Source organism: Hyaena hyaena, unplaced genomic scaffold (genome assembly GCF_003009895.1).
Source record: "Hyaena hyaena isolate Hyena2069 unplaced genomic scaffold, ASM300989v1 scaffold_1648, whole genome shotgun sequence".
Classification (NCBI taxonomy): Eukaryota; Metazoa; Chordata; class Mammalia; order Carnivora; family Hyaenidae; genus Hyaena; species Hyaena hyaena.
Window position 1 is genome coordinate 77316 of NW_024082268.1, and position 19305 is coordinate 96620.

Below are 19305 nucleotides of genomic sequence, written 5' to 3' on the forward strand. Positions count from 1 at the left end.
TAAAAACTGTCATTGCTTTAAGGAGTCTTAATTAACACTTAGTCACTTGGAGGCTGACTCCTTCCACAGCTCATTTGTGTTTTTAGAGCAGAGCTGGAATCCATCGTGTCTGTTTTCGGCTCTGTTCCCACCTCCCTGGACACCACCTTCCTCCTATACTGGACACTCAGTGTATAATTTCTAGGGTGTGACTATGCAGCACTCCTGCCCTCCTGCACGTACATAGCAGGGTCTTCACCAGAGTCTTCCTCCCCTAGCACCTTCCACTGCCTTTGCTTTGGTTCAGTTTTGGGGTGTGAGGCACCCTGGGGCCCTGTTGGTAGTGGCATGGTGGGGACCTCACATGGGTCTCAGGCATGATACAATAAACATTTGGAAAAAAATTGGACTCCCCAAAAGTGGAAATTGTATGCTGAAAAGTATCTATAAAGAGACTGGAAGGAAAGAGGATGTTGGAGGAGGAGGACCCTAGGCTTGCCTTGTCCTACAAACACAACTAGGTAACTGTCAAATCACCCTAAACACCCCAGAGAGGGACCTGAAGAATGACAGAACGAACTCCACAACTAAAGGAAGAGGAGAGGCCATATCGAAGAAGGTAGGCCACAGAGATGTGGGTTGAGAAAGAAACGAATCAGATCTTGCCCACTATGGTGAGGAGGGGAGGCACAGTTGCAGAAGGACAGGAGATAGACTAGCACACAGGGGAGTGCATGGGAAAGACAAATCCCCACAGCAGTTGACTTGGAAAGCGAGAGAGGCCCAATTTCATGACTTCTTGTGCCTGGTGAGGCTTAAAGCCTGAATTTTTAAAAATATTTCTTTATTTTGAGGGGTGGAGCAAAGAAGAGAGAGAGAGATAATCCCAAGCAGGCTCTGCACTGTCAGCATAGAGCCTGACACAGGGCTTGAACTCATGAACTGTGAGATCATGGCCTGAGCCGAACCAAGAATTGGATGCTTAACCAGCTAAGCCACCCCGGCACCCCTTAAAGGCTGGAGTTTTAAAGTTCAACGTGCTTGGCTGGGATAAAACCTAGAGGCATTGAATTGCTCTTGGAGAAAAAACAGACAAATACCTGCAGACATACTGTGTGGAAATAATGATCTGAAGAGGACCTGTAACACACAGTGGGGAGGTTATTTGCTCATTTTGGAGAGCATAGCGTTCACAGAAGCCCCTCTAAGAACAAAGGAACTGGCAGGCACCATTTCTGTCCCCTACCCATCAGCATAAGCACAGGGCCACTTGCAGAAACCAGCACAGTGCCAACACTCGCTAGGTAACTTGCTTGCACCAAGTCCTGCCCCCAACACCCTGGTAGAACCGCCCCTCCCAGTCATGCTTGCCTCAGTCCTGGGGCAGTGAGTCTTCTCCCCTAGAAGACTGGCCCAAACCCCTGTTCACACCATGTCTCCTGTTGTGGGAGTTTTGAGGAATCTTGGTTTCAGCAGTGGTGGAGATAGGTCTCATTTCACAAGCAGACCAGAGCACACCTAGTCAAAACTTGCTACATTCAGGCCAGGGACTAAACATTGCCCAACAGACAAGGAGAGCCTCTGCAGATGACTGGCCTCAGGGATAAAGCAGCCAGGACACAGTAGTTGAGCACACACAGTACACATTTGAGCCACTCTGAAGCATCAGGTTTTGGGGAATAGGGGACACTACACTGCAGGACACTACAAGACCTCTTTTTCATAAAGCCATTACCCTTAAGCATAGGAGATGTAACTGACTTTCCTAACATACAGAAATAGGCATAGAGACTTACAATGAGAAGACAGAAATTTATCCCAAATGAAAGAACAAGATAAGGCCACAGCCAGATCTAAGTGAGAGAGATATAAATAACATGCCTGATAGAGAATTTAAAGTAAAGTCCAGATACTTGTTGGACTTCAGAAAAGAATGGAAGGCATTGGTGAGACGGTGAGATGGTGAGATGATCAATACTGAGATAAAGAATAACATAAGAGAGATAAAGCTTCAATAAGAGAAATGAAAAACACACTTGATGGAATGAACAGCAGGCTGGAAAAAGCAGAAGAAGGAATTAATAACTTAGAACACAGACTATAGGAAAGTAATCAAGCTTAAGAAAAGAGACAAAAAAGAATTATGTAAAATAAGAATAGACTTAGGGAACTCAATGACTCCATCAAACAATAACGTTTACAAGGATCACAGAAGAGATAGAAAACGGAGCAGAAAATTTAGTTGAAGAAATAATGGCTGAAAACTTCCCTAATCTGGGGAAGGAAACAGATGTCCAGACCCAAGAAACTGAAACTTAAACAACCATCAACTTTATATAGACTGCTACATGCTGAAGATGGTATATACAAACCTAATGGTAACAACAAATAAAAAAAAAACATGGAAAGAGCCTAAGTGTCCATCAACAGACAAATGGATCAAGAAGATGTGGTTTATCTATACAATGGAATACTACATGGCAATGAGAAAGAATGAAATCTGGCCTTGTGTAGCAACATGGATGGACCTTGAGGGTGTTATGCTGAGCGAAATAAGTCAGGCAGGAAAGGACAAATATCACATGTTTGCACGTATAGGAGGATTGGGAGGAACTTAACGGAGGACCATGGGGGAGAAGAAGGGGAGAAATGGTGGAGGAAAGGGAGAGAGGCAATCCATGAGAGACTCCTGAATGCTGAGAACAAACTGAGCACTGATGGGTGTAAGGGGGTGGGGAGAGGGGAGATGGGCATGGAGGAGGGCACTTGTGGGGATGAGCCCCGGGTGTTATATGGAAACCAACTTGACAACAAACTATTTGTAAAATAAAATAAAATAAAAAAACCACTAACAAATATGCTAAGAATAAAGGGAGAGAAACCCAAATATATCACTAAAGAAAACCAGCAAACCATGAAAGAAAGAGTCAGAGAAAAACTTCAGAAACAACAAGAAAACAAGTAATAACATGACAATAAATACATGTCTATCAGTAATCACTTTGAATGTAAATGGACTAAATGTTCCAATCAAAAGACATAGGGTGTCAGAATGGATTAAAAAAAAAAAAAAGACCAATCTATATGCTGGCTACAGGAAACTCATTGTAAACCTAAACACACCTGCAGATTGAAACTGAGGGATGGAGAAACATTTATCATACAAATAGATATCAAAAGAAAGCTGGAGAAGCAATACTTATTTCAGACAAAATAGATTTCAAAACAAAGAATGTAACAAGAGACCAAGAGGGGCACTATGTAATAACAAAGGGAACAATCCAACAAGAATATATAATAATTTAAAATATTTATGCACCCAACATGAAAGCACCCAAATACATAAAATAGTTATAAAAAACACAAAGGAACTATTTTTTTTTATTTTTTTTAATGTTTTTTATTTATTTCTAGGAGAGAGAGAGAGAGAGACAGAGTGAGCAGGGGAGGGTCAGAGAGAGAGGGAGTCACAGACTGAAACAGGCTCCAGGCTCTGAGCTGGCAGTCAGCACAGAGCCCGACGAGGGGCTCGAACCCACGAACCACGAGATCATGACCTAAGTGAAAGTCGGACTCTTAACCGACTAAGCCACCCAGGCGCCCCACAAAGGAACTATTTGATAATAATACAATAATAGTGGGGGACTTTAATACCCCTCTTACATTGATGGGTAGATCATCCAGACAGAAATTCAATAAGGAAACCATGGCTTTCAATGACAGATAGGACTAGGTGGATTTAGAGATATATTTAGAATATTCTATCTTAAAACAGCAGAATGCACATTCTTTTCAGGTGCACATTGAATATTCTCCAGAATAGATTACATATTAGGCCACAAAACAAGTCTCAACAAATTCAAAGGATTGAAGTCATACCATGGATCTTTTCATAGTATTGATACCACACTGTGAGACTAGAAATAACGAGAAAAAAATCTGGAAAGACCACAAATACTTTGAGGCTAGATAATATGCTGCTAAACAATGAGTGGGTTAACCGAGAAATTAAATAAGAAATCCAAAAGTACATGGAAATGAAAGTACATGAAAATGAAAACACAGCATCCAAAACCTTTGGGATATAGAAAAAGTGGTTCTAAGAGGGAAGTTTACAACAATATAGGCCTACCTCAAGAAGCAAAAAAACCAAAAAACCTACCCTTGCACCTAAAAGAGCTAGAAAAAGAAGAACAAACAAAACCTAAAACCGGCACAAGGAAGGAAATAATAAGGATTAGAGCAGAATTTAATGATACAGAAACTACAAAAACAGAACAGATAAATGAAACCAGGAGCTCGTTCTTAGCAAAGATCAACAAAATAGTAAACCTCTAGCCAGACTCATCAGAAAACAAAGAGAAAGTATTCAAATAAATAAAATTTCTTTTTTTTTTTTTTTTTACAAATAGTTTATTCTCAAATTGGTTTCCATATAACACCCAGTGCTCATCAAATAAATAAAATTTCAAATGAAAGAGGAGAGATAACAAACACAACAGATACACAAACAATTGTAAGAGAATATAATGAAAAACTATATGTCCACAAATTGGACAACCTAGAAGAAATGGATAAATTCCTACAAACATATAATCCACCAAACTAAAGCAAGAAGAAATAGAGATTTTGAATAGATTGATAACCAGCAAAGAAATCAAATCAGTAATCAAAAAAACTCTCAACAAACTAAAGTCCAGAACCATACACCTTCACAGGCGAATTCTACCTAATATTTAAAGAAGAGTTAATACCTATTCTTCTCAAACTATTCCAAAAAATAGAGAGGAAGGAAAACTTCCAAATTCACTCTATGAGGCCAGCATTACCCTGACACCAAAACCAGATAGATACCACATAAAAAGAGAACTATAGGCCAGTATCCCTGATGAACACAGATGCAGAAATCCTCAACAAAATACTAGCAAACAAAGTCCCACAGTACATTAAAAAAAAATCATTCACCATGGTCAAGTGGTATTCCCAGGACACAAGGATGGTTTAATACTCACAAATCAGTCAACATGAGATATTACATCAATAGAGTAAGCATTAAAACCATATGACCCTTTCAGTAGATGCAGAAAAAGCATTTTCAAAGAACAACATCTGATCATGATAAAAACAGTGGCTCAGTCAGTTAAGCATCCAACTTTGGCTTATGATTTCATGGCTTGTGAGTTGGAACCCCACATTAGGCTCTGCACTGACTGTCAGAGCCTGGAGCCTGCTTCAGATTCTGTGTCTCCCTCGCTCTCTCACTCTCCCTCACTCACACTCTGTCTTTCAAAAATAAACGTTAAAAAAAACCCAAAATAACAAAAACAAAGTATAACACCTGATCATGGTAAAAACCCTTAACAAAGTATGGTTAGAGGGAACATACATCAACATAATAAAGGCCATAAATGAAAATCCACAATGAACATCATCTTCAATGGTGAAAAACTGAGAGCTTCCTCCCTGCCTCCCCCAAGATCAGGAACAAGACAAGGTTGTCCACTGTCATTACTTTTATTCCGCATGGTAATGGAAGTCCTAGTCACAGCTGTTAAACAGCAAAAAGAAATAAAAAGCATCCAGATTGGTAAGGAAAAAGTAAAACTTTACTATTTGCAGATGACATGATACTCAATATAGAAAACCTTAAAGACTCCACCAAAAAACTACTAGACTTCAGGAAAGTTACAAGACACCAAATGAATTCAGGAACGTTACAATACACAAAATCAGTGTACAGAAATCTTTTGCATTTCTGTGCACTAATAATGAAATAGCAGAAAGAGAAATTAGGAAAACAATCCCATTTACAATTGCCCCCCAAATAATAAGATACCTAGGAATAAATTTAACCAAAGAGGTGAAAGATTTGTACTCTGAAAACTATAAAATATATGTTTTTTGATTAAAGAAATTAGAGATGACACAAAGAAATGGAAAGACATTCAATGTTCATGGATTGGAAGAACAAATATTGTTAAAATGTCTATCCCACCCAAAGCAATGTACACATTTAATGCAAATCCTATCAAAATACTGACAGCATTTTTCACAGAGCTAGAACAATCCTAAAATTTATATGTAACCACAAAAGACCCTGGATTCCCAAAGCAACTTTGAAAAAGAAAAGCAAAGCTGAAGGCATCACAATTCTGGACTTTAAGCCATATTACAAAGCTGTAGTGATCAAAACAGTATGGTACTGGCACAGAAATAGAAACAGACCAATGGAACAGAATAGAAAACACACATAACAGGTATGTAAATAAACACATAACTATATGGTCGATTAATTTTTGAGAAAGCAGGAAGGAATATCCAACGAGAAAAAGACAGTCTATCACAAATGGTGTTGGGAAAATTGGTCAACTATATACAAAATAATGAAACTGGAACACTTTCTTAGACCATACACAGAAATAAGTTCAAAATGAATTAAAGACCTGAATGTGAAACCTGAAACCACAAAAATTCTAGAAGAGAGTACAGGCAGTAAAGTTTCTTTTTAAAAAAAAATCTTTTTTCTTAATGTTTTTTTTATTTTTGATAAGGAGAGAGAGAGACTGAGCAGGGGTGGGGCAGAGAAGGGAGACACAGAATCTGAAGCAGGCTCCAGGCTCCGAGCTGTCTGCACAGAGCCTGATGCAGGGCTCGAACCCATGAACCCCGAGATCATGACCTGAGCTGAAGTCAGACCTTCAACTGACTGAGCCACCCAGGTGCCCCCAGGCAGTAAAGTTTCTAACATTGGTCGTAGCAACATTTTTCTACACAAGTCTCCTGAGGCAAGGGAAATAAAAGCAAAATCAAACTATTAGGACTACATCAAAATAAAAAACTTCTGTACAATGAAGGAAATGATCAACAAAACTATAAGGCAGCCTATAGAATGGAGGAAGATATTTGCAAATGACCTATCCTATAAAGGGTTAGTATCCAAAATATATAAAGATCTACAACTAAATACCTCCCCAAATATTCCAGTTTAGAAATGCACACAGAGGAAATAAACATACATTTCTCCAAAGACATCAGATGGCTAACAGACATGAAAAGATGCTCAACAATACTCATCCTCAGGAAAATGCAAATCAAAACTACAATGAGATATCACTTCATATCTGTCAGAATGGCTAAAATCAAAAACACAAGAAACCAGTCTTGGTGAGGATGCTAAGAAAAAGGAACCCTCTTGCACTGTTGATGGGAATGCAGACTGGTGCAGCCACTCTTGAAAACAGTGTGGAGCTTCCTCAAGATATTAAAAATAGAACTGTGTTATGATCCAGTAATCACACTACTGGGTATTTGCCCAAAAAATACAAAACCTCTAATTCAAAGGGATATGTGCACCCCTATGTGTATGTACGTACACATACATTTATAGAGGGGCAAAGAGAGAGAATCCCAAGCAGGCTCCACACTCGGCACACGGCCCAAAGCAGGGCTTGATCTCATGATTGTGAAATCATGACCTGAGCCAAAATCAAGAGTTGGGTGCTTAACCAACTGAGCCATCCAGGTGCCCCCAAACCAGAAATTATTAAAACATCCTTGAAAAAGAACAGTGTGGAACCTGCTTGGGATTCTCTCTGTCTCCCTCTCTCTGTGACCCTCCCATGCATGCTCTGTCTCTCAAAATAAATAAACATAAAAAAAAGAACAAAGTTGAAGGACTTTCCCAATTTCACCAATTTCAAAACTCACTATGAAGCTACAGTGATCAAGACAGTGTGGTACTCCCAATGTTCATAGCAGCACTCTCCACAATAGCTAAAACATGGAAAGAGCCTAAGTGTCCATCAACAGATGAATGGATCAAGAACATGTGGTTTATCTATACCATGGAATACTACATGGCAATGAGAAACCATGAAATCTGGCCATGTGTAGCAACATGGATGGACCTTGAGGGTGTTATGCTGAGCAAAATAAGTCAGGCAGAGAAGGACAAATATCATATGTTTGCACGTATAGGAGGATTAGGAGGAACTTGACGGAGGAACAAGGGGGAGAAGAAGGGCGGAAATGGTGGGGGAAAGGGAGAGAGGCAAACCATGAGAGACTCTTGAATGCTGACAAAAACTGAGGACTGATGGATGTGGGGGGGAGGGGGGGAGGCATGGAGGAGGGCACTTTGGGGATGAGCACTGAGTGTTATGTGGAAACTAATTTGACAATAAACTATTTGTAAAAAAAAAAAAAAAAAAAGACAGCGTGGTACTGGTGTAAGGATAGACGTATAGAACAGTGGAATAGAATTGAGAGTCCAGAAATAAACCCTCACGTTTATAGTCAATTGATTTCTCCTCAGTTATTTTGAAATTGTGGTAAAATACACATAATATAAATTGCATTCATATTGTGCCATGATTACCACCATCTATCTCCAGAACTCTCCATCTTGCAAAACTGAACTGCTATGTCCATTAAACCCTAACTCCCCATTCTCCTCTCCTTCAAACCCCTGACAGCTACCATTCTACTTTCTGTTTCTATGAATTTGATATTCTAGGTACCCCACATAAGTGAAATCATACAATATTTGCCTTTTTATGACTGGCTTAATATCTTCAAGGTTCATCCATGTTGGAGCAAATGTCGGAATCCCCTTCCTTTTTAAGGATCTATAAATGATATTCCATTGTATGTATGTACCACATTTTGTTCATCCATTCATTAGTCTTTAGACACTTGGATTGCTTCTGCCTTTTAGCTACTGTGAATAATACTTTTATGAACATGAGTGTACAGATATCTCTTCAAGACCCTGCTTTCAATTCTTTTTGGTATATACCTAGAAGTGGAATTGCTGAATCGTATGATAATTCTATGTTTAACATTTTGAGGAACTATCATATTGTTTTACATAGCAGTGATACCATTTTACTTTCCCACCAGCGTACACAAGATTTCCAGTTTCTCCACATCCTCACCAGCACTTGAACACTTGTTCTTTTCCTTTTTTTTTGTTTTTTTGAGATAGTAGCCGATTCTAATGTATGGGAGTATGGGAGATGGTATCTCTTGTGGTTTTAGTTAACATTATTTCCCTACTGTGTTGTATATAAGTAATGAATCACTGAATTCTACTCCTGAAACCAATATTGCACTGTATGTTAACTAAAATTTAAAGAAATTTAAAAAAACCCAGTATTTCCCTAATGGTGAGTGATGTTGAGCATCTTTTCATGTATGTCTTGGCTGGCCATCTAAGTATCTTCTCTGGAGAAATGTCTGTTTAAGTCCTTTGCCCACTTATGTATTGAGTGAGTTGTTTGTTTTTATTGTTATTATTGACTTTTGGGATTTCTCTATTCTGGATATTAATCCCTTATCAGAAAGGAGATTTGCTAATATTTTCCCCCAGCTTGCGTTTTCACTTTGTTGACAGTGTCCTTTGATGCGGAAGTTTTAACTTTCATGAAGTCCAGTTTTTTTGTGTGGTTTTTTTTGGTCACCTGTGCTTTTGGTGGCCTATATAGTCAATTGCTTTTTTTTTTTTTTTTTTTTTAAAGAAAAGTGTACCAAAATAACTCAATTGAGAAAAAATATTACTTTTGATAAATGGTGCTAGAACAATTAGGTGTCCACATGCAAATGAATGAAGCTGGATCCCTGCCTCATACTCCATATAAAAATTAAGTCAAAATGGATCAAAGATCTAAATGTAAAAGCTAAAACCATAACACTCTTGAAGAATATAGGTAAATCTTCATGATTTGGCAATAGATTCTTAGAAATGACATCAAAATCACAACCAATAAAAAGAAAAATAAATTGGACAAGAGTTAGAACTTTTGTCATCAAAGGACATTATGAAGAAAGCAAGAAGATAAAACGGGATAATATATTTGTAAATCATAAATCTGATCAGGGTGTAATATTCAGAATGTATTAAGAACTCTTACAACTCAATAACAAAGAGACAGACAACCCAATTTAAAAATGGGCAAAGGACTTGAACAGACATTTTCCCAAAGAAGGTATACAAATGGTCAAAAAGCATGTGAAAAGATAATCAGTAGTCATCAGAAAATGTAAATCAAAACCATGAGGTAACACTTCACACCCAGTAGAGCGGCTATGCTTGTAAAGACAGAGAACAAATGTTGACTAGGATATGGAGAAATTGGAACCCTCATATACTACTGGGAGAAAGGAAAGTGGTGGAATCACTTTGGAAAATAGTTTGGCAGTTACTCAAAAAGATTAAGTGTAGAATTTACTATGTAACCTAGCAATTTCACTCCAAGGTTTATTTCCAAGAAAAATGAAGAAATATGTCCACCCATAAAATTGTCCTTGAATGTTCATAGGAGCATTATTCATAATAGCCCAAAGGTAGAACCAGCCTAAATATCCCTCAATTGATAAATGGATACACAAAATGTGGAGTTGTCATCCAGTGGAAAGCTACTCAGTGATAAACAGCACTGATACATGCCTCACCATGGATCAACCCTGAAAACATTATTCTAATTGAAAGAAGCCAGATACAAAAGGCCATTTAAATGAAATGACCAGAATAGGTAAACCTATAGAGACAGAAAGTAGAAAAGTGATTGCCAAGGTCTGAGGGGATAGGGAAACTGGGAGTGATTGCTGGTGAATATCAGGTTTGTTTTTGGAGTGGTGAAGTTCTGGAATTAATTGTGGTCGCACAACTTTGTAAATATGCTAAAAACCATTGAATTGTTGCCTTCAAAGGGTGAGTTTTATATGGTATGTGAATTATATCTCAATTAAAAAAGAAAACAAGTTAAGGGTGCTCTATCATACTTTTTCTTCTTCAGTTCTGAAGCCCACTTAAGCAAGATTTTAGACTGTCACTTAGCTACTATTTGTGCCTCTTTTGAATACTTTCAAACTTGTGGCAAAGTTTGCCTTACTAGGCTGAGATGTGCCTACAACAGTCAAGGGTAAAAACATAAAAGAACAAAACATCTTTCCTCCCACATAACCTGCCTTTTTATAGTATGCTGGTCTCTGCTTTAGTAGGTGTTTTGTTAATAAGGTTTCACAGTCAGGTGAATTTGGAACATTTAGTTAAAAGTGTTGCTTAACTTGGAGCCAGTGTGTATTACTGGGTAAATTCTGCCTCCCCTGCACATCCAAAATATCTTTGGTGGAACACACTCCCTGAAATTGCTGTGGGAATTAAGTCAATATTTTGAAATCTTACTCTGAATCAAGTCACTGTTGTGTTAATACTATTCAATTTACTTAATAGACACTGAACTGTTTCTTTATGACTTTGATGTTTTTATGTTCTTACAACTTTGCTTCCACCTTTGTAATTTATCAGATTCTTAAAGTGTAGTCCGGGGGCCCCAAGACCTTTTCAGTGGATCTGCTGGGTCAGAACTGTTTATTCTTACTCTCTCACAGGTATATGATGAAGCTTTCCAGAGATATCTGTGTGATATCTCAACAAATTGAATGCTAAGAGAGAAAGTTTATTAAACAGATTTATAGAAATGTAAAACACTGCTACTCTTCTCAGTAAATTGTTTTTGTTTTAAAAACTGTATCTTTGATTAAACTGTGTAGTTTATGTTAATGTTAGTGGCTTTATTATTTAAAAATGAATTCATATAGGCTTAAAAAACGTTTATCTGTTTTAAATTTCTAATCTGATAAATATTGCTACAATTCCAATAATAAATAGCTCTTGGGGGTCTTCCTGAAATCAAAAAGTTTAAAAACCACTCATCAAGATAAGCAACGGGAGCGGTTTGTGAAGTTTAACACACTAGAGCCAGATTAATGGAACAGTTATCCATCTATCATAACTGATAGGCAGAGTCTTCAGATATGCATTTTCGAAAGGTTTCAAGTCAGGTGAAGAAGCTGTGACTTTGTTGCTTTCTTTCTGATTTTTAACATTCTGTACATGTTTCACAAGATTGCCCAAATGTAGTTGGGACGCACAGGAAAGGTGGTTTTAGGTGTTGGTTTAAAAAGATGTCATATAGGACTTCTGAGGAAGGTGGCAGAATGGGAGGACCCTAAACGCACCTCATCCCACAGACACACCTACCTAATACTCATGTGAGCATAAATAACCCAGAAAATGGCCTAAAGACAGGCAGAACAGACTCTCTACAGCTAAATGTAGAGAAAAGGCCACATCCAGGAGGCGAATAATAAATCTAAGCAGTTACATAATTAGTAAATAAATAAGTCACATAAATATCATTAGACTATATACAATTAGAGAATTATCAAAACCTCTAATTTTGTTTTTAGGCTATATGTTACAATCTGTTCACTATACATGGTTAATAATATGGCAGTAAATATCTTTGGATGTTAAGCCATGTCTCATTTGGACTATTAATTCTTTTATTTTTAGGTTTATATATTTTGAGAAGGGGGGAAAGGGCAGAGAGCAAGGGAGAGAGAGAGAATCCCAAACAGGCTCCGTGCTATCACGTCAGAGCCAGACGCAGGACTTGAAGTCATAAACTGTGAGATCATGACCTGATCCAAAGCCAAGAATTGGGATGCTTAACCAACTGAACCACAGGCTCCCCTGATTATCAATTCTTAAGTAGTTTGTCAGCTTTTGACATACCTGGAAACTTTCATTTTCTTAAATGCCAGATTTTAACTTTGGATTTTCAAGTCTAAAAGAAAGCAGACCTAAAAGAAAGTTTTTAAACCTTTGATAGAAACTCATAAGATTTAATATCTTTCCACCTGTTGTGTGAGGAAGATAGATACTAAGTAATATTAAAATAATGCCTCTGTTTTTATTCACAGCTGGGGCTGGACTTGGAAGAACTGGAGGAAATAGAAGAGGATGCTGGCCTCGGGAATGGAGGCCTGGGGAGGCTGGCAGGTAACCCTGGCACCTGGCTGCTGCACAGTCTCTCCTGATGTGGTGCCCTTGGCCACTGCTCACATGGCGAGGCCGAGGTCAGCCGTGTTCCCAACAGCAGTCTGTCAGGGTAGATTGGCCCCTCCAAGTGGATGGGAGAATGTGTTTCATCCAGGTTGAAAAAAATGCAAAATTTTATGTTTTTCCTTCACACAAGGGATACTTCCTAATAATTGTGAAAATCAGGCTTGCCAGTATGGGTAGCTGGTCCTGGGAGGAGTTTCCAGTATACCTACCACTTTCCATAGCCAGTAATTGGGAGAAAGATGGATAGACACATATGTGCACATATATGCATGCCTGCACACACATATGCACACACACCATTCACGTACACACATACACACATATATACCTGCACACACACAATGATTTATGAATGTAGCCCAGCTGGTATGCTATTCCTGCTTTACTGTAGTAAACAGATTGCCCTGAAATAGCACAGTCATTCCTTTCAAGGATATTGCTTCCGTGGGCCATTCTGTTTGATACCATATCCAGTCTTTTTTTTTTTTTTTTCCTGTTTGAGATGTTTTATTTTGTTTTGTTTTTGGTAGCTTTTTAGGGCAGAGGGAGCTGAATGAAGAACCTAGAAGTAGAGGGGCACCTGACTGTCTTAAGTCAGAAGAGCATGTGACTTTTAATCTCAGGGTTGTGAGTTTGAGCCCCACATTGGGTGTAGAGATTACTAAAAAAAAAAAAAAATAATAAGTAAACTTAAATAACTTAGAAGTGGAAATAGCTGTCACAGTGAGATTTGATTTTGCTGTGTGCTTCAAGGCTCTTGGAACAGAAATAAGTTTTGTGCTACCCTTGTACGTGGGGGAGATGGGAGGGTGGGCTCAGGCTCCTACCACTTTGCATTACTGCCCCTCTTGGGAGTTGTCATTTTGTAAAGGAATCAAACACTCTAAAGTTTATCTGAGCTTGTACATGTGCCTGTGTTTTCAAATGTTAAATTCTTCAGAAATTATAAATGCAGCATATATTTCTCCCAAACAAAACAGCACATGGATTTATATAAGGAAAGTTTGCAAGGCCTGCCCCACTTCCACCTGTTGATGTGAAAAGCCTGCGTGTCCCCTATGTCTGCTCTCAGATGCAGCGCTCTGTCTTAGTTTATAGCAGTGAGATCATGTGAGACAATAAGCTGTAGCTTACTTTCCACACAGACACAATCATGGCATCCCAGCCAGAGGGCAGCAAGCATCCCTGAGGGAGATCCTGTGACATCAGTTCTCTGTGGCTCCCTTCACCCTTGATAGCATTCTGTTGATCATAGCCGTCTTTCCAGTCAGTAAAAATGGCACCAGACTCCAGCTCTCCAAGCTCCAGGAGGCCCCAGACCCTTCAGTCTCCTTCATGCTCAGGTGGCTGCCTAAATTCCCCTCCTCCCTTAAGGCTGGTGACTGTGAGGCAGGGTGGTCTCATCCCTGCTGTAATACCCTCTGCTTCCTTCAGGGGTTCAGGGTGTCTGCAGGCTTTCCATAGTCTGGTTCCTATTGCCTTCCTACTCACCTTTCTTACCAATCCTCTGGTGCCACTGGCCTTGCGCATGGACTGGCGGGACCTCTTCTAGGGCTGTTTCCATGGACTTCTCTCACCTGTGCAGATGTGGGTAACCCCCAGCGTGCTGTAACTTGAGGTGTCCTGTGGCCCTCCTAGGAGAATGCTTTCTTCAGAACAAGATCTTACATTTGTGGATCCTCTACACAGGGGTCTAATAACAGGTTGGGCGTGCTTGGTGAATTGAGCAAGTATTTTATTTACTGATGTTTCTTGTGGGCTTTTTTTCCCCCTATTTAATCCAGAAGTTTAATAAGGCCGCCTTCTGGATCTTTATTTAAAACACTGGTCTTTTTCAAGACATTTTGTTTGGAACAAAGACTCGTTAGGTTAATGTGTTGCTGCAGCCACCTTCTGGGGCCTTGGGTATTTGAGTTCTAATATGATTAAATGGCCATTCCCAATCCCATCCCTGCGGCTCCTTCACTAGTGTGTAGACCTTTTTCGTAGTGTTACCCCACTGTCAAAACAGCCTGGACAAGTAGAAGGTGCAAGGGTGGGGAGGCCTTAAGCCTGCATGAGCCTCTCTAAGACAAAGCTAGGAGGGGCCTTTGTGTTGAAAGGTATGCCAAGTTAGATGGGACTCTCTGTGGGGTTCCTCACTTCTGCCCTTTCCATCTCCCCATGCCCCCCAACACTGACATCCTCTTGCCCAGACCACAGCTCTCAAGGTGAAGGGATTGAGGGAGGGCTCAGTTTTCCTTTCATGAAATCTAAAGCTGACAGATCACCACTGAATCGCCCTCTGGCATCCAGAAGCCAGTGTCCCAGTACCTACTTAACATGGGTGTTTTGGGCTTTTCTTCCAGTGGGCCTCGAAGCTGCTAATTATCTTTGATCCCAAGAAGTTCTTTATGTTTGGAATTTTCAGCCTGCTTCCTTGACTCAATGGCCACGTTGGGCCTGGCAGCATATGGCTATGGAATCCGCTATGAGTTTGGGATTTTTAACCAGAAGATTGTCAATGGCTGGCAGGTGGGTAAAACTTGGTTCCTTCACTTGTTTCCAACTCTCATGCATACAAGAAAACAAACAGGTACTTTCAACTCAGTTTTTTATATGTTAAATTCCTTCCTGGAAAGATTGTCTGCCCATCCTGGGCAAGGCCAAGGTGGAATAAGTTGGGACTATCCTGTGAGCTCCGTGCTTCTCTTAGAACTCTGTGTGGGCTCCCAGAGGCCCATCTTTTGTGTGAGCTCATCACACACAGCTTCTGTGCGAGCCTGGGAAGCCTGTTGGGTGATACCCAGGGCCCAGCTGGCCTTACAGGAGTTGCCAGGTGCTGCGTGCTGGTTCCCTGTTGTACCTCAGCATGGAATAAAGGTAGGCCTTTCTGGTTCACCCTCAGTGGGACAATTGACCCGGGGTAGTTAGGAGAAGAGTTATTGTAGGTTGTGTTCCCACCTTCTGCCTTCACACCACGACACCACTGAGGAGACCGTGTCCTGAGGTTTAGAGGACAGCCTCTGCAAAGCAAAGGGCCTTAAGAAGAGTGGGCTTGGATTCTGAAACATCAAACCATAGCTAAGTGAGGTGGCCAAGACCACATTGGTGGAAAGAGTCTAGAAATACTCACAGTGCAGCCTCAACGTCCTACACTGGGCAAGAGGGTTATTTCCCCTCATCAAAACTTTAAAATGGGGAAACCTGGGTGGCTCAGTTTGTTAAGCATCCAGCTCTTGGTTTCGGCTCAGGTCATGATCTCATGGTTTGTGAATTCAAGCCCCAAGTAGTACTCTGTGCTGACAGCACGGAGCCTGTTTGGGATTCTCTCCCTCCTTCTCTCTGCCCCTTCCCTGCTTATGCATTCATGTGCATGCTGTTTCTCTCTCTCAAACTAAATAAACTTAAAAAAGAAAAAGACTTTAAAATGGAAGGCATGGCTATTCCACTTAATTGGAGAATAGTTTATGTATGTAATATAACTTGGGTCCTAAAAGTGACAGATAAAGCAGGGCTGTGATTGGGATTAAAGGTTTGTAATAGGAGAGTAGTACAGAATATGAACAGATGGATGCCTGGGGTGATGGAAAGCTACTGTATCTTGGTAAGGCTGGGTCATAGGTATGTGAAATTGCCAGAACTCCTCAAGAATATCCTTAGGATTTACACAGTTTGCTGTCTACACATTAACCTAAAAAATAAGCACAGGGTGAACTGTACTTAATGATGTGCATGCTGAAATGTTTGTGGAGAAGTATACAGGTGTCTGCAACTGATTTTGAAATGCATCAAGAAATTAATGGGTCGATGGATGGATATGCGATAAATCAAGTATAGCAACATGCTAACAATATGGAACCTAAGTGGAAGGTGCGTGGGTATTCACTGCCAATTCTCTTAACACTTCTTTATGTTTGAAAGCACTCATAATAAAAAGTTGGCATAGAAAAGTATGGCTAACAGTAAAAGAAAACTTAAAACAGATTTGTATCTATTGCTTAATTTGTAGAAATACTTTCCAACTTAAAGCGAACTCCACTTTTCCTCCTGGTACATTCCAGGTGGTTTCGCGCGTAGTTCCTTCTGTGCGTGTGTCTGTCAGAGGCACCTCAGCCTTTGTTCCCCTGTGTCCTTTGCCCCATTCCAGGTCCCTACAGTTGATGCAGTGTGCTTTCATAAGACAGAAACTCTGAGGCCTCCTTACCTATTTGGTGTTATGGTTAAAGGCAGGAAGGGTTTTTTGTTTTGTTTTTTGTTTGTTTGACCACAGACATTCCTTTCTTCTGGTGTTCTCTTTCTGTATACTATTGCCATCTTGCAAAAACAGTTTAAAGACAGTTGTGGGATGATAGGTGAATCATAAACTCAGCTTCCTCACACCCTGTTTTCATGGGAGCCAGTCAGTTTTTAATGGAGTTTAGCTGTAGCAGAATTAAATGTGAGCAGTGGTCAGACAGCAGTGTTGGCCATGAGCGCAGGGAGGGGGTTCCAGAGAGGAGACCCTCCTGCCTCTTAACTTGAGGGGATACTGTTTCTGCGAACAACTCATGGAATTATATTGCAGGAGATGGCTAGGCTTTGGTGTTGGAGAATCTTACTAATGTACTAGGACATGGCATCAGATCAAAAGGCAGGACTGGTCCCATGATGAATAGCTACCCGCACCAGACAGAAAAGGCCAGCCAGAAGTACTATGGAGAGACACATATTGAGGCAATAACTTCAACCGCGTCACAACCACGTCACCTCCCCAAAACTGCAATCAAAGAGTCTTTTACTTCTGTGTAAGAACCATTAAGAAAAAAACCCAGAGTGCCTGGCTGACTCAGTTGGTAGAGTGTGAATCATGAGTTCAGGCCCCACCATGGGTACAGGGCTTACTTAAAAAAAATAGAGACAAGGGAATAAGGATTTCTGAAAACCCTCAAAGTAACATATAGGCACACCTTGTTCTGTTGCACTTGGGTTTATTGTACTTCACACATAATGCATTTTTTAAAAATTGAAGCAACTCTGCTTCAAGCAAGTTTGTTGACCCCATATTTCCAACAGTATTTGCTCACTTTATGTCATTTTGGTAATTTTCACAATATTGCAGACTTTATTATATTGTTCTGGTGATCTGTCATCAGTGATTACAACTTGCTGAAAGCTCAGATGATGGTTAGCATTTTTCAGCAATGTTTTTAAATTAGATATATACATTGTTTTTTTTTTTAAAATTAATTAATTTTTTGAGAGTGTGTACAAATAGGGGAGGGGAAGTGGAAGAGGGAGAGAGAGAGAATCCCAAGCCGGCTGCATGCCCAGCACAGAGTCCCGAGCAGGGCTTATCTCACAACTGTGAGATCATGACCTGAGCCAAAGATCAAGAGTCAGATGCTCAATTGACTGAGCCACCCAAGTGCCCTTGGGCATGTTGTTTTTTAAGACATAATGCTGTTGTACACTTAATAGACTACAGAATAATATAAACAAACAAAACCTTCAGATGCACTGGGAAATCAAAAAATTCATTTGACTCTCTCTGTTGCTAAATTGGCTTCATTGTAGCTGTCTGGAGCCAAACCTGCAATATCTCTGAGGTATGCCGGTACCTGGGGTTGTTTGTTAAATTTGAAGAAGAAAGACTTACTTAAATTTTAACTTATATTTATAATTCTTTACACATTGCGTACCAAATTAGTTTATTCCAAATGCTTCTACTCAAGGATTGTTAGAGTCTGTTGGGCTACTTTTAGTTTTATTGGTGGTATTCTTTTTTGTGTATTTACTGATTTTGGATACCACCAAGTGCAGTTTTTGGAAAATTAGCTGCTTTAAGGAAGGCTTAACAGAAAAGCAGTGTCTTCCAGTTGTGTGTGTCCAGGCACTCATGCTACAAAGGTAGCTTGGCCCCTGGCACCTGTGAATTTGTGGTGTCATTTTCTTTCTTTCTTTCTTTCTTTCTTTCTTTCTTTCTTTCTTTCTTTCTTTCTTTCTTTCTTTCTTTCTTTCTTTTTTTGATGTCTATAGGCAAGATTTATTTATTTATTTATTTTACAAATAGTTTATTGTCAAGTTGGTTTCCATATAACACCCAGTGCTCATCCCCACAAGTGCCCCTCTCCGTGCCCATCCCCCTTCCCCCCCCCACATCCATCAGCCCCCAGCATTCAAGAGTCTCTCATGGTTTGCCTCTCCCCCTTTCCCCCACTATTTCCCCCCTTCTTCTCCCCCATGGTCCTCCGTTAAGTTCCTCCTAATCCTCCTATACATGCAAACATATGATATTTGTCCTTCTCTGCCTGACTTTTTTCGCTCAGCATAACACCCTCATGGTCCATCCATGTTGCTACACATGGCCAGATTTCATTCTTTCTCATTGCCATGTAGTATTCCATTGTATAGATAAACCACATCTTCTTGATCCCTTCATCAGTTGATGGACA

The 19305-nt window shown here is 39.9% G+C and overlaps 1 protein-coding gene across 1 annotated transcript in view; it reads left to right on the forward strand.

Annotated features, from left to right (window-relative positions):
• Nucleotides 1-19305, forward strand: part of PYGB (glycogen phosphorylase B) — a 65205-nt gene that overhangs the window by 15691 nt on the left and 30209 nt on the right. The window contains exons 3-4 of the mRNA XM_039224427.1: nucleotides 12748-12826; nucleotides 15303-15406. Of these exons, the coding sequence (XP_039080358.1) occupies nucleotides 12748-12826; nucleotides 15303-15406 (183 nt within the window). The remainder of the gene's footprint in view (nucleotides 1-12747; nucleotides 12827-15302; nucleotides 15407-19305) is intronic.